At 42.8% G+C, this 14404-nt stretch overlaps 1 protein-coding gene across 5 annotated transcripts in view; it reads left to right on the top strand.

The window, feature by feature from the left end:
- Window positions 1-14404, top strand: part of pak5 (p21 protein (Cdc42/Rac)-activated kinase 5) — an 84037-nt gene that overhangs the window by 64496 nt on the left and 5137 nt on the right. For all 5 annotated transcript variants that reach the window (XM_085382403.1, XM_085382402.1, XM_085382404.1 and 2 more), the window contains 5 exons: window positions 4424-5263; window positions 9163-9372; window positions 9624-9765; window positions 10084-10238; window positions 11214-11347. In XM_085382403.1, the coding sequence (XP_085238529.1) occupies window positions 4424-5263; window positions 9163-9372; window positions 9624-9765; window positions 10084-10238; window positions 11214-11347 (1481 nt within the window). The remainder of the gene's footprint in view (window positions 1-4423; window positions 5264-9162; window positions 9373-9623; window positions 9766-10083; window positions 10239-11213; window positions 11348-14404) is intronic.

The raw sequence follows: 14404 nt of genomic DNA, 5'->3' as shown, positions 1-14404 counted from the left end.
CTAGCTAGGAGTCACGGGAAGGGCAAGCTCATTAATTATCTCTCCCTCTCTTCCTCCCTCCATCCTCCCATCACACCCTCCCTTCATTACCAGCAAGGTTAATCCCCCCCTTATCTCCCAATGAGGCTAATTTTTCATGACTCCCTTTCTCCCTCCCTTCCCTCATCTCTTCTCCATCCTTCCTTCTCCGTAATTCTTCCCCCTGTCTTTCCTTCTGTTGTTCAGTTCTTCCCTGCATCTTTGCATAGTTTGTTATTCAGCCACTCCCGCCCCCCACGTGTTTCCCGTTTCTTCTGCACACTTCCCCGTCTTCTCATTCCCACTGTATCGTTTTAAATTCGATCTCCTTTCCTTTTCATTTCCTTTAATTTTATTTCCCCTCGTCTCCTCGCTTTCCCCTCCGCTCTCTCCTGTGCTTACCTTGAACAGGCCGTGGCGAGTATCTATTACAGCTTATCACTAAAGGACAGGCCAACGCCGCACGCCGGTGAAATATGGCTGCTGTCACAGCCGCCGCGGAACACGACCGGCGCACAAGGCTCACAGAGCTGTGAGGACAGGGGGAGAAGAGGGGAGAGGAGGACTGGAGAAGGGGGTTATGGAAGCCCCTAATTCAAATTAATGGGAAGATTTCCAGGCCTGATGCCGACCGTTTGACAGTGATTTGGCACACAATTAACCTTGTCTCCCTCTCCCTTCTGCAACACCCCCCGGCCCCCGTCACCTCCTCGATTCCACTTGCCTCCTTTTCTCTCCGACTCCGTCCATCCCCTGTAACTGCCACGCTCTTTGACACAGTCTTAGTGATTACGAAGCAAATTGAAATGCTGATGTTTTGTGATATCAGCTGACATCCCCTTACTGTCGCGTCCCAATTGAATTAGTTCTGAATCGCTGACGTCCACGCTGCATAACATGATGCGACTGCCTCATTTTAGATTTTGGCACGCCCTGTTCCACCACGACTTCTTAACACAGTTTAGAGGAAGTGTGAGAATAACTCTAATGAGCGTGACGGCAATTGCCGGGTAGCGGTTTTGTTGTCCGGTTTTAATGATGCAACCGCTTTATTTAGGAAAATCCAGCTCACCGACACGCAGAGCAGACCCGGCGTCATAGATTCACATTCAGCGACCTGTTTAAAAGGCCGTCCCTGCTGCAGCTCCAACCTTTCAGCTAGATTTTACTGACTGCTTTTATAGGCCGTTTCACCTTGGGTTCCAGTTCAAGGCACCAAACAGCCTATAGCTTTCAAGCAGAGGAGAACAACTGGAGTGTTACAGAGAAAGAGGGAGGTGTAGCAAGTAACAAAATGGAAAGGAGAGATGATGTGTGGAAAACCAGCCACAGTGAGAGGTAAAGGTTTGTGAAGAGAGCTTTCCTGTCTGGCCCTTCAGAGAGAGTACAAACCGTCAGTGTGTTTTGTCATTGTCGTTACCACAAACAGCTAAAATATCTTTAGTTTTTTTGCTCTGTCATACCTTTTTGCTTGCAACCCTGGTTATAAAGCCATCAGCGTTAAGGTGGGATGATATTAACTGTAGCTACCTTGCTACTTTAGATTCCCGCAGATGAATGGGAGGAGAGGAGGAGAGTGCGTTTGCAGTGACACTTTGCAGGTAGCTGAGCAAAGACGTGGAAGATCCCTGCGCCGGCACAATGTTGCTGACAGTCGGTGATTATCCCAGGATTTTTTTCCGAGACTCTGCCTCAGCACATGTGACATGAAGGAATCACAGCAGAGACAAGCATGGCAGTTGGGTGACAGACAGCAGGGCGTGAGCACTGTCTGAGGGTCTGAGAACGATGGCGATGTGACACTGTCGGGTCTCAGAGTGGGGCGCAACAGACATCTGCAGACAGGGGAAACGTCTAATAACGACACGCCAAAATAATGTCGTACACAAATCGCCATCTTATTTTTCTGTTCTCTAATCTTGAGTTATATGTCTGGGATTTCAAAGAGGTTGATATTTTGTATGTGCTCTGTTTTAGGTGTTTAAATGGTGATAATCGCCTTGATAGACATGAGCTTCAACTGGTTAATAGCAACTCGTTTTTATAGCAGAGTTGTTGTAGTTTTATGTTTTCTAATTAGTTTTTATTTTGCTTTTAATTCAGTTTAGTTTCAGTTACTTTCCAGAGTGGTTTTTAGTTTGTGTATTTGAAAATGCTTCGTGTTTTATTAGTTTCAGTGTTTAGTTTTAGCCATTTTTATTATTATTGTATGATGTGTGTATGTCAGAGGCAAGATTTAGAAAGATCAGCACAGGTTTTACAATAAAAACACAAAAACCAGGTTGCCAGGTCTTTGGTTTGTTTTACATCAGCCTTCCTGTGTGGAGTTTGCATGTCCTCCCTATGCTTGCATGGGTTCTCTCCAGCTTCCTCTCATAGTCCAAAGGCATGCATGTTAGGTTACCTGGTGGTACAAAATTGTCCACTGATGTGAATGTGAATGGTTGTGCAAGCTCTGCGATAGATTAGCAACCTGTACCTCTCCCCAATAAGAGCTGGGACAAGCTCCAGCCTGACAATGACGCTGAATTGGATGAAGAATGGATGTTTTGCATTATAATAATACCTATAATAATAGCTTTATTTGCTAGTTGCATACATACACGGGGTCTGGGTACATAGGAAATCTTATGTAGAGCTTAGAGTCAAAGCGGTCACACAAAACAAATATAAAACAATGTACTAAAATACAGTAAGAATTATAATATTAGTTCAAGTATAAGGAACGGTAATTTCCATATTGCACTTAAATGACTATAGTATAAAAATACTGCACGTCATTGGAATATATATAGATGGGGTGGCGTTTGTGTGTATTTAGTTAGTCACTATTTTGTTTTTGCCATCAGACTTTCCTGTGGCAAGAAAGACGCCGTTGTGGAAGCGCGTGTGTGTGTGTGCGTGTGTGTGTTTGAGTTTGAGGCCAAAATGTCCCTCTGCTGCATCTCTGGTTGTAGTTAAATCTTTTATAAAGCTGTTCCCTCTTGTACTGAAAATGTAAGGAGTCCAACTGCACAGTACTAACAGCAGCTTTACTGGGGACAAATTACATTGAATGTCTTTTTTAATGTGTTTTAATTAATTTAAGTACATTTTAAATTTTTAGTAACACTAGAAACAAATGATCCAAATTTCGATGCGTTTAAATCTGCCTCACTTTGAAACAATCAGCAAAGTTTTCACAGCAAAATACGTCAAATATTTTATTGTTTGTTGAAGTTATCGTTGCGCTTCGTGCCACTGCCCCAGTGGGAACCAAACATCTGTCCCTTTGATTCTTATGACTTACTAAACAGCTAAAAGACTAGTTTTACCAGATGGAGGCCGTAATGCCAGGAAACACAGTCGGTAGATTTGTTTGATCATCACAAATGGCTCCAAAATAAATTATGTAAGAGCTGAATATTCACATAATCTCCTCAGCTCAGCCTCCTCTCAGCGCTACTCATGCATCATGTTTCTTTTTGTTCCAGCGCACTGTTTCCTCTATGTTTCAAGTGGTGGAGAGGCTGGTAGATAAAAAAGATGTGTGTGGATTTTCCCATCACTCTCACGACACTGTACAAACATGCACACGCACCGTGCACGCTCACAGATTGTAGTCCCGCTGCAGCACGTGTTGCCCATGACTCACGACACAGCCTTGTAAAGGGTTTAACACAAGGTAGGAGGGGATAAGCGGCCTCCCTGATGTTTAAGCTGCCTCTGCTTTGAAGCAGATGCGAGCCTGCGTGTTCATTCTCTCTTTCCCCCGTCCTCCTTGCTCCTTTTGGTTTGCGTGCGTGTGTAATCGTGTGTTGGTGTGCTAAACCAAACCTCACGACTATTAATGCATCCTGATCATCCCACTGAAATTGAAGCTGATGTGTTGCGAGGGAAACGGGGTAGGAATTAGCTCCCTCGATCCAACGCTGGTTGCCTTTTACCATCTGAGGTATCCCGACTTTTATCTTCATGCATTTTTAGCTCAATCCCAGCTCACAACAACTCGTGATTGTGTAGATCAGTGCCTGCTGTTCTCTAAAATCCAAATACCGACGTTCATTTAATGCAAGTGATGATTAATTTCATACTTGTTGCAAAGCCCTGATACACATGAATTGAAACTCTTGCCTGAAAATGTTTGAAGTTAACTGAAGTTGATGATGCAGGAATTTCAATTCATCTCATTCAGTTTTCAGACATGAATGATGAAGCTGAAAGTGAATGTACTGCAAGCCAAAGTATCAGGGTTATCGCCATCAAACTCTCAGATGCACAAGTCTCCTCTATGCTAAGTTTCTTTTTTTTTTTTTTTTTTTTCTTTTTTTAATCCGTTGGGCATCTTTCCTGGCCCCTAGACAATAATTCTGATGGCAAAAGAACCAAAGTTCTGCTAAGTTTCATGTGTTTGCTTTGCTTGTAGACCATTGTTCGAGGGAACCGGCCACCCAAAGATGCATCCATTAACGGCCTGCTGGAGGAGTTCGACAACATTTCGGTAACACGTTCCAACTCCCTGCGTAAAGAGAGCCCGCCAGGCCCCCATCAGGCTGGAGGCATCTCCAAACCCTCGGGCAGTGGCCACCTCACTGCTCCAGAGGAGAACGGATTCAACCACTACTACTCCCGCTACTCGTGTGACCTGGACACGTCCAGCAGGGACTTTTCTCTGGACCCCGGCAAGCCAAGCTTCTCCATAGATGGGGATTGGGCACTTGGCAGGCACTATCGATTCACCAAGCAGAATGGCCACTCACACCCCATACGCAGCCCCTTTTACCCTGATGCCATGCCTCAGAAATCAGACTATGGCAAACTTCCACCTGACTATCACACCTATCTGGAGAGCAAAGGGCGGTCGGCGGATGAGGTGGCCTCTACGGTGGGTAGCGGAGTAGGTTCCAGCGGCTACTACCGGGCATCGGTGGGGGGTTCATCCAGCCAGGACTACCGGGACACATCAGTTGGCACACCGTCTCGTGCATCGCTACACAGCGAGCAGATTAACTACCCCGACAGTGAGTGGAGTTACGGCGGCATGAGGGACGAATATGAGAAGCGACCCAAGAGTTCCTACGTGACCCAGACCAGCCCCACGCCTGCCATCAGGCAGCGATCTCGGTCAGGCTCTGGGCTGCAGGAGCCAAATGTCCCCTATGCCGCCAGTGGGACTTTCAGGAGCCCGCCACAGGCCCACCCGTACAGCTCCTACACCTACCCTCGCCTTTCGGAGAGTCTCGCCAACTCACAGACTTTAACCAAGGTAACTAAAGCAAAATGGAAATGCCATGTTTCAACACACTATATCCTCCCAACAAGTCTGTACGAACGTATCAGAGAGAATTTTATACATGTACACTCATGTGACACACACTTTAACCTCCCAGTCACCTTTTCACATTATTTTCTTCTTCAGTGTTTCGAGTTCTCTCTGATCCTCAACCATCAGTTTTCTTTTTCTGCTCTTCCTGCCTGATAGATGGTTTCAGCTTTAATCTACTCTTCTCTGAAGGAGGAAGGTGATGTCACATAAAGAATTGCACCTCTGGCGTGTCCACTAGCTCTATACACAGTTCAATTAATGCTCAGACTGACCACTGACCAAAAAGCTCTGACTTACACAAATTAATAAATAGGAGCAAGTGTTCTTGGGGTTCAAATTTATACTGAAGCTTTGCACCACACAAACTGCAATCACTGCTAAATATAGCGTTTTAACAGAAACATAATTGGCACAAAGGTATAAAAATATACTATCATTGCAATTATTAAAAGGCTAAGAGAATTACAAATGCAAATATGCATAACGGTGGTCAAGACGAACTCAGCAGAAATTAAATATCTAATAGCAAAGCTTTAGAGCACAGGTGTCGAACTCCAGGCCTCGAGGGCCGGTGTCCTGCAGGTTTTAGATGTGTCCTTGATCCAACACAGCTGATTTAAATCGCTAAATGACCTCCTCAACATGTCTTGAAGTTCTCCAGAGGCCTGGTAATGAACTAATCATTTGTTTCAGGTGTGTTGACCCTGGGTGAGATCTAAAACCTGCAGGACAGGCCTGGAGTTTGACACCCCTGCTTTAGAGATTAGAAATGAGTACATCAGAGGGACAGCTCAGGTTGAGCAGTTTGGGGACAAAGTTAAAGCAGCAAGGCTGAGATGGTTTGGACATGAGGAGACTTTTCAGAAGGAAAAGAGGAAGATCACGAAGAAGGTTAATGGATGTTGAACGGGGACGTTGCTGTGGCAACACCTTTCCTCAATTATTTCTTCTCTATTGACATCAAATAAGAGTCAATAAGCTGTTTGGAATTTGCACGAGAAGATTTGTCAAGTTTTTTATGGGCACAAGCCACATGCTCAACTCTGCTGCTCAACCCACAAATGAATTTTTCCTTACAAATGCGGCACCATTTAAAGGTAACTAAACAGGCTTTTCAACAGTATAAGATTTATTACCATGAAACATTGTTACAACAAAGAAATAATCAATCAAACACTAATTTCCTTACTTTTTTGTGGAACGCATAGATGGGCTTTGATGTTAAGGATGCCCAGAAATATTTTTTTTTTGTTTTTGTGACATGGAAATGCTTTTTATATGACTGTATTACAGATTTTTAACTGAAAACATCTCACAAACAAAACACACAGAAGGCAGGTTTTTGCACGTTTGTAAAAGTTAGAAAAAAAACATGAATTTAAAGGAACCTATGTGATTGTTGGTAAAATCCCCCAGCAGTGTCACTCAGTAGATTGTATATTGTATTTGGGAACAGCTGCACTGTAAGTATGCCGGCTCTTGTGCAGCCCGTGTCGTGCTCCAGTGGAGCAGTGGGAGAGACGCCCAAGAGATTCCTCTGCACAGAAACTCCACTGACAAGAACAAACGAACCGTCCACGCGTTAGTGGCTGTGTAATGTAACCATATGCTTTCGGTTACTCGTAGTTTTTTTACACCAGAATTCTCAGTGCAAAGAACTCCGTGTGCTGCGGTGGAAGATAATAGATCAGGAAATATAGCAGAGGGCAAAAGGTGGGGTCAGACTTTTCACACAACACCTTTTACATCATTCTTCCAAAGCTCTCCGAGCATCATTAAACCCGCGAGTGCCGCTATCACAGTTCTGCACCATGCCTCCCTTCACACACAGCGAGCCGAGAGGGGAAACCGGGTTTGCTGATGTAGATCCCAGGGTGCCTTGATGAAAAACCATTTAACCCGCGTGTCTCGGTAAATAGCCACTCGAAGAAAAAGCAGCCACGGAGAATGCAAGAGCAGCAGGAAGGCGATGCAGGAGAAGGTCATTTTTCTTTCATGTTGTTTGTTTCACATTTCTGCCGCTGTTTGAGTTGTCACGCTTAAAGAGGCGCGCTTGCTTTTCTATTTAAAAAAAAAAAAGTAGAATAAGTAAAGAGTTGAAAGCCAATTTAGCCAAATTATACATGAAAGAATATGTTTGAGCATTTACAAACTTACTCTTTCATATCTCAAAGGCGTGACTATAATTGGACTTAATGTGATGGTGTTTTTAATATTTCTTGTTTGATTTTCACAGCAGTGGTTTAAAAAAAGGAAACAACAAAACAAGGAGTCATCTGGCAGCTGAAGAATCACTATTCTTCTTGGCTCACGGACCTTGGAACAAACCCACCTCCCTCTCTCTTTGCTCACTCTCTGCCTTTTCTTCTCTTTTCCTGGTTCAGCCCACTCACACCGCTGAAGTAAATCCTTCTTTTTCCCTGCCGTTGTTGGAAGACGTTGGGGATGTAATAGTAGACAGCACAGAAACTTGGCCACACACAAAGATGCAAACGCACACACACACACACACACGCACGCTTCCTTTCTCTCTGCCGCCGTCTCTCTCTCTCTCTTCCTCACTGTTTTGTAGCGAGTGTGAGCTCAGTGCCGCAGCTCTCAGTGACAAATTGATGTTGCGGCACTTTCCCTTTCTGCAGCCTTAGCATAAAACTGGCCGAACGATGTTCCACCGCGGAATTCAATTTCACAGTTGAGTTAGGTTGTTGATTACCCTGCCAAACTCAGATTAATGCGCGTTTAACCAACATGGATCAGGAGACCCCTGGCTGACAGCCAGCGAGCGCTTGCTGGCCAACGATAGAGGGGCACGAGACGGGGGCCTCCCAGCAGCCACCCCCGCACCTGCCTCAGAGTGATTGATTAAAAGAGTTCACACCATGTAATTATACACCATCCCAACACATCGGGGCTCCTCCTCCTACCCTGTCTGTGCTTGTGGGTTTCAGTCTGTGTACGTGTGTGTGTGTCTCTTTGTGAAAGAAAGAGAAATAGCGATTAGGCGCAGAGAGAGTGACAAATAAAAGAAAGGAGGAAAGAGAGTTTTATTTATTATAGTCGGAGTCTCTTGAGGGGGAAAATCAGGCTGGCTGGAGATCATTTTAGAGAGGTGTGGCAAAGGTGATTTAGTTTAGTCTCTGCAGGGTGAAAGCAGATTCATCTTCTAAGTTAATTTTTGTTTTTTCTTTGCTGTAATCCACTTTAGATCACTCTGGGTAGTGTTGATGTTTGCTGTAGCACTTTAATCCCTCTCCTGGGGTTTAAATGACAGACTTTTGTCACGTAGATATGCCACTGACAGCTGTACAGTATCAGCCTGTCTCTACTTACGTCCTATTGTTAATGACCTGTGGCCAGTTTTCCTTAAAATGACAGGATCCATGTGACATAATACGATGACGAAGCTATTAGGTTATGAAACCACTCCAAGTGTGCGTATTTGTAGCCAATTGTGAGTCATGTAATGAAAGCTGAGTCATGTAAGCACTACTGCATTCTCACTAATACCCATGTGTACGCTGCAATACTACTTTGAAGGACAATCTTAAGGAAGAGCTGTGTCCCAGATCTGAGTCCACTGCAGGCTCTTGGTTGATGAATGGAGTAGCTGTGAAGCATTTTAGAGGGGGGTGGGGTGGTAAGGATAAGGTATGGTCCCTGTCCTGTGCACTAAATGTTCTCCGTTAGGTCTGTCCGGGAGTAATGTGCCTGCAGGTGTAGTGTATGACCGTGGATGTACAGGCTGACGTTTAACAGTAAAATTCTTCAGTATTCACTGCAGTAAAATGCTGACATCTGCGTAACACTAGACTTATATGTAATTTTCCTCGCTTTTCCAGGGCGACTATGAGCGTCCATCACGCGATGACAGTCCCCAGGTCGCAGGTGGTGACACGTACCCCCGAGGGCCTCTTAAGCTACCTCAGAGCCACACGAAGCCGCCTGGCTACCCCTCGGTGCACCTGCCGTACCCCCCGATCTTTCACCATTACAAACCCTCTCCTTACCATCATCCTCCCTCCCAGCCCAGTCCACCATATACCCCGCAGGTACAGTATGTTCGCTAACTTCACATATAAAAACTGCATCATAGTGATGATTCAGTTTGCTACAGATTGCAGATTATACTCTGTGACTTTGGTAAGTTAGCTGAGATCAACACTTCCTCCAGGTTTTTAACTGTAACCATCTTAAATCTCTAACTAAAGTAGCTTTTTCCCAAATTGATTCTTTAGAAAATAAAATCATTAGGTATATAAGCCATGTTATTTCTGTCTTTTTTTATAACTTTTTCATCCAGGGGGCCTACTCACAGCCTTCGTCACCTTACGTCCCCCCAGGGGCTTATCCGCCTCCTTCCTGGGGGTCAAGCTCTGACACGCAGCCCTCCAGAGTTTCCCATGAGCAGTTCAGAGCAGCACTTCAGCTGGTGGTCAACCCTGGTAACTTGAAATTAAAGGAACATTGAAATGACACACAAGCATGTGACAACTTGATAAATGGACGGAATGGACACTTTACCCAAATACACATACATTCATGCAACTTGTTGTTTTTCTACATCCAAGTGTTTCCTGTCTAACATTCAGAGTTTCATATAGCAGTATTTAGAGTCTGTAATGGCGTGAATAAACTGCAGCTTGAGTATCTAGCAGAGGCATGCAACTGCAACTTCTAGATGTTTTTTTTTTTACATTTATATCTTTCTTTGTGTCTGATGTTGCATTAAAATGAGGCACGATGTTTGTGTTCTCCTCCAGGCGACCCTCGGGAATACCTGGACAGCTTTATTAAGATTGGCGAGGGATCCACAGGTATTGTTTGCATCGCCACCGAGAAGCACAGCGGAAAGCAGGTGGCAGTGAAGAAGATGGACCTCAGAAAACAGCAGAGAAGAGAGCTGCTTTTTAACGAGGTATCAAACAACGATTACCTGAGAAACTGTCCTTAGCTCATACTATAATCCAAATAGTTCTGATGTCGTATGTTTGAGTGAATTAATCAGGTGGATTTAGATTGGGGCCATAATGACCACAGAACTAACATTTGTCACAGATTGTTGATAGCCTAAGCAAGCGACAGTCGTGAAACTGTTTTAATTAGCATAATAAAAATGCCACTTTATGCTAATTAATGAGACAAACAGCAAGAGTTCAGTTTGCCCTTATTTCCCTAACATCCATCCACAGCAATTAAACCACTAACACATTTTTTTTTGCATCTGTAATGACATTTATTGACTAAACTGAAGACGTGTTTACGCCGAAAACCTTAAGCAAGAAATGTATTCGTGACTGCTCACATTCATGATGTCCTGACAAGCTAAAAAATGAGCTGCATTTCATTTGCCCAGGAAAAAAAAAGTCTAATGTATTTAAATGTGAACTGAGCGACGCTCGGATTGCATTTCTGCCCTGATTCTTTTGTATTTTGGTCTCTGTTTAGTGTGCATGAGTGGGAGAGAGAATGCATGTATGTAAGCATGAGTGCGAGTTGTGGAGCAGCGGGTGTTCAGCGGGAAAGTAATTTGTTTCGTGTAATCCTATTAATTTGAATGTAATCCTTTTATGATTAAGCCTCCAGAACATGTTCATATTAGACAAAGGGGAAGTTGAATTAATATTGAAAAAATGAAATTACATGAATAGATTCAATAAACCACTGGAATTGTAGATAATTTTTTGTAGCACATTTTAGCATACATTCTTAAATATGGTATTGAATTGAGGAATTTCAGAGAGAAACCTTTTTGAGGCTCAAAGCATGATTTTTATTTCATATTAACAGTGTAGTAACAAAGTATAGCAGCATAATAACAGTGACAGAGCCAGTGTACTACAGTGTCATTAGTAACGATACATACATATATATTTCTCTGTCTGTGTTTTAGGTGGTGATCATGAGGGACTACCATCATGAAAATGTTGTGGACATGTACAACAGTTACCTGGTGGGAGACGAGCTTTGGGTCGTCATGGAGTTCCTGGAGGGAGGGGCACTCACTGACATTGTGACTCACACCAGGTAACTGCTCAATGCACAAATGCTGAGGTAAACCATCAAGCTGTGTGATGCGGAGCTTGGAGGATGTAAGCTGTTGTTAGGGTTATAAAATTATAAAATATAAATTATAAAAGGACATTTTGAAAAACAGGATAATTATTTTGCTCAAGTAGTTAATAGACGTCAAACTCAACAACCAGGTGAGCAGCATGTAAAGGTCCTGAGGCACGTTTTAACTTTTAAGTGATTAGTAAGATATTCCCTAAAAATGAATCACGGATTCAGCATTGCAAGAACCAGGTAAAAATTAACGTGTTACATCTCGTTTAAAGTTATTGTCCAGTCGAACACAGGCTTTTTAAACCTTTATTTTACCATGAAGGCTCATTGACACCATACTCTACTTAGGAAGAGAGACCTTGGTATTGAAGCAGGAATACAAGCTGCTAATACAGAGTCTATCAAAAGGAATCATCTGATTTCACAGTATCGTTCACTGGTAAAGATCAGAACACGTATTATAAGAAAGAACGGATTCATGAGTTTCACATGGCTGCTGGGGGCTGCAGTGACTCCAGACATGCTCACAATAATGTGTGAGATGAGTTTGACTATCATATGGAGATGCGACCAGAGAAGGACACATTTAACTTTTGAACATTGTGAGTTGTATATGTAAAAGTTTATCTTCAGCCATGTATTTTAAAATGTCCCGTAAGTTTTTATGTCTATTACTTTAAAAAATCTAGCTTTTTGAAATTGGATGATTCGTTTTGATACACCCTGCATACTAAATGAAACATAAAGTGCAGCATATTTATTTACACATTGTTCAGCTGGTCATTAATGCAAATATCTAATCAGCAACTCGATGCATTTAGGCATGTACACGTGGTTTCGCACAGTTGTTGTCAGATGGGCTGACAACAACAACCAGAAACTTGTGATTTACTGGTTCACACACAAACATCTCTACATTTTACAGAAATTGGTTGAAAAAAAAATCTATTGAGTCCTACTTCAAGCAAGCGCCTTGTCAAACAGAGCACCTCTGGGATGTGGTGGAACCATATAATTGCTTAGTAAGAAAATGCATGTTCTGCAGATGTGTAAAATAAATAAAAACACTGCAGAGACAATCAGCTTCCTTCTCTATTGTTACCTAAGTTTCAAAGGACCTTATAGACAGACTTTGCTCCCTTCTAACAGAGCCAAGTTTACCTGTTTTTTATATGATGTCCATCCTCTCATCCAAGAAAACTAGCGTCATTCAAAAATGTGAAATCATCTTTATTTTTAATTATTTTATTTTTCAGTTCAATGGCTGTTTTCAGACTGTCTGAAAGAGTTAAAGTATCAGATTTTGAAGCATTATGTAATACTTTTATATAAAAGAAGAAATCAGGCCACAGCTTTGTGTGTGTCATTTGTGTTCGTTTTGACTGGTGAGATTGACGGAGAGAGAATCCACATGGGAGGGAAAAAGGTTTATGTCACCTTTTAAAGGGCGTGTTGTTCAGATGATGTTGCTGACATCAAATGGATTTTAATATAACTTAGCAAGCACTGGTGCCCAGTCGAAGTTCAATTTTTTTTATTTTATTTGTTGCAGCTGACACGAACAGGTGAATAATTTTGCAAGGCGCAGAGGAAGGACCGGCTGAGACGATACGATGCTCCGATAGTTTCAGGATTATCGTTCTCCAACTTTTCCAAATGGTTTCTGTGTTACTGAGTTGCGTTTCTAAGCTGCTGCCTCATTGTTTTAAGCTTACTTTGTGCTTGGTGTTTAATTACAGTCATTTGCGCGGAGTGTCAGCATTAGCGCTGCGCGGTGTCGGATGCTAATAACACGCTTTGGCGAGGCTGAGCACCGCTGCTGCTGTGAAGTATTTTGAACAGTCTCCCACACAGATGTTTGCTCGTTTGTGTGCTCGGTGCATGCATGAGAGAAAGTTTCACCACGAGTGCTTTTAAAAGTACTCACGGAAAGCTCATAAAAGTGGATTTTAAACAGAATTTCTCTTTTTGATAAAGACTCACATACATTCACCCTGTAGGGTCAGTTGCTTTTTTTTTTTTTTTTACCTTTTATTAATATTATCAGAAAAAGTTTGGAATAAAACTTAATAGATGTCCTTATAAAATGTAGATTGATTAGTATGCAGGCATAAAATAAAATCAGTGAGAAAATACCGCAGAAGGGCTTGAGCGGTGTATTTTCTTCATCAGTAATTTCTGCCATATTTGTCCAGGTGAAAGCCTGCTGCTATTTCTGTTAGGCTTTTTGTTGTGGAAATAACTGCTGCCTGCCTCGTGTTGTGCAAGCCTCATCAGCTTGCTGGCAGCAAACACACAAACGCACACACGCTCTGAGATTTATGGACACATGCGCGCTCAATTCTAACTCACACAGGCAAGTCTGCAGCGGGAGGAGAATGGGGGGTCTGCAGAACTATTTCAGTCACGTTCAGATTTCAATTATACTTTTAAAGTTGGGTAATGATCTGCACTTCGAGGGGATTTTTATCTAGTGTAAATGCAAAAGCATATGGGTGTGCAGCTGTGTGTGTGTGAGTATGAATGCCTTAGTGTTTGTGTGTGCACCTTTTGTCTGTGTGTAGGTGCATGTGTAATTCTCCTCCCTTTGACAACCTTTACAGGCTCATTAAAGTTGTTTTTCACTTTGTGAAACAATTTTCTATTTCACTGATCCTGCCTCCATGAGTGTGTGTGTGTGTGTGTGTGTGTGTGTGTGTGTGTGTGTGTGTGTGTGTGTGTGTGTGAGAGAGAGCTCATTTGTTTGTGTGTGTATGGGAGCGTGGGATTTTTTTCGGGGGGGGGGGGGGGGGTGTAAGTGGAGAGGCGGTAAGAGGTGATTCATTTTCACGTACGCGTCTCCATCCCATTCACTCCGAGTTAGCCGGTTGTTTTTCCATTAGCATAAAGCTCATTTATCTCTTGTGATTGTAAAAGCATACATGTGTAACAATAAAATATGCTGCAATCTGTAGAGTGTGATTATATATGTTTAATATTATGAGCGTATGTGTAGCCCAAAGGGTTGTTTCTCATAAT

This window comes from Rhamphochromis longiceps, linkage group LG15 (assembly GCF_057381845.1).
Source record: "Rhamphochromis longiceps isolate RC_006_pf linkage group LG15, R_longiceps_female_GT1.1, whole genome shotgun sequence".
NCBI lineage: Eukaryota > Metazoa > Chordata > Actinopteri > Cichliformes > Cichlidae > Rhamphochromis > Rhamphochromis longiceps.
The sequence above is the reverse complement of the archived record's forward strand: the minus strand, read 5'-3'. Positions and strand labels throughout refer to the sequence as shown.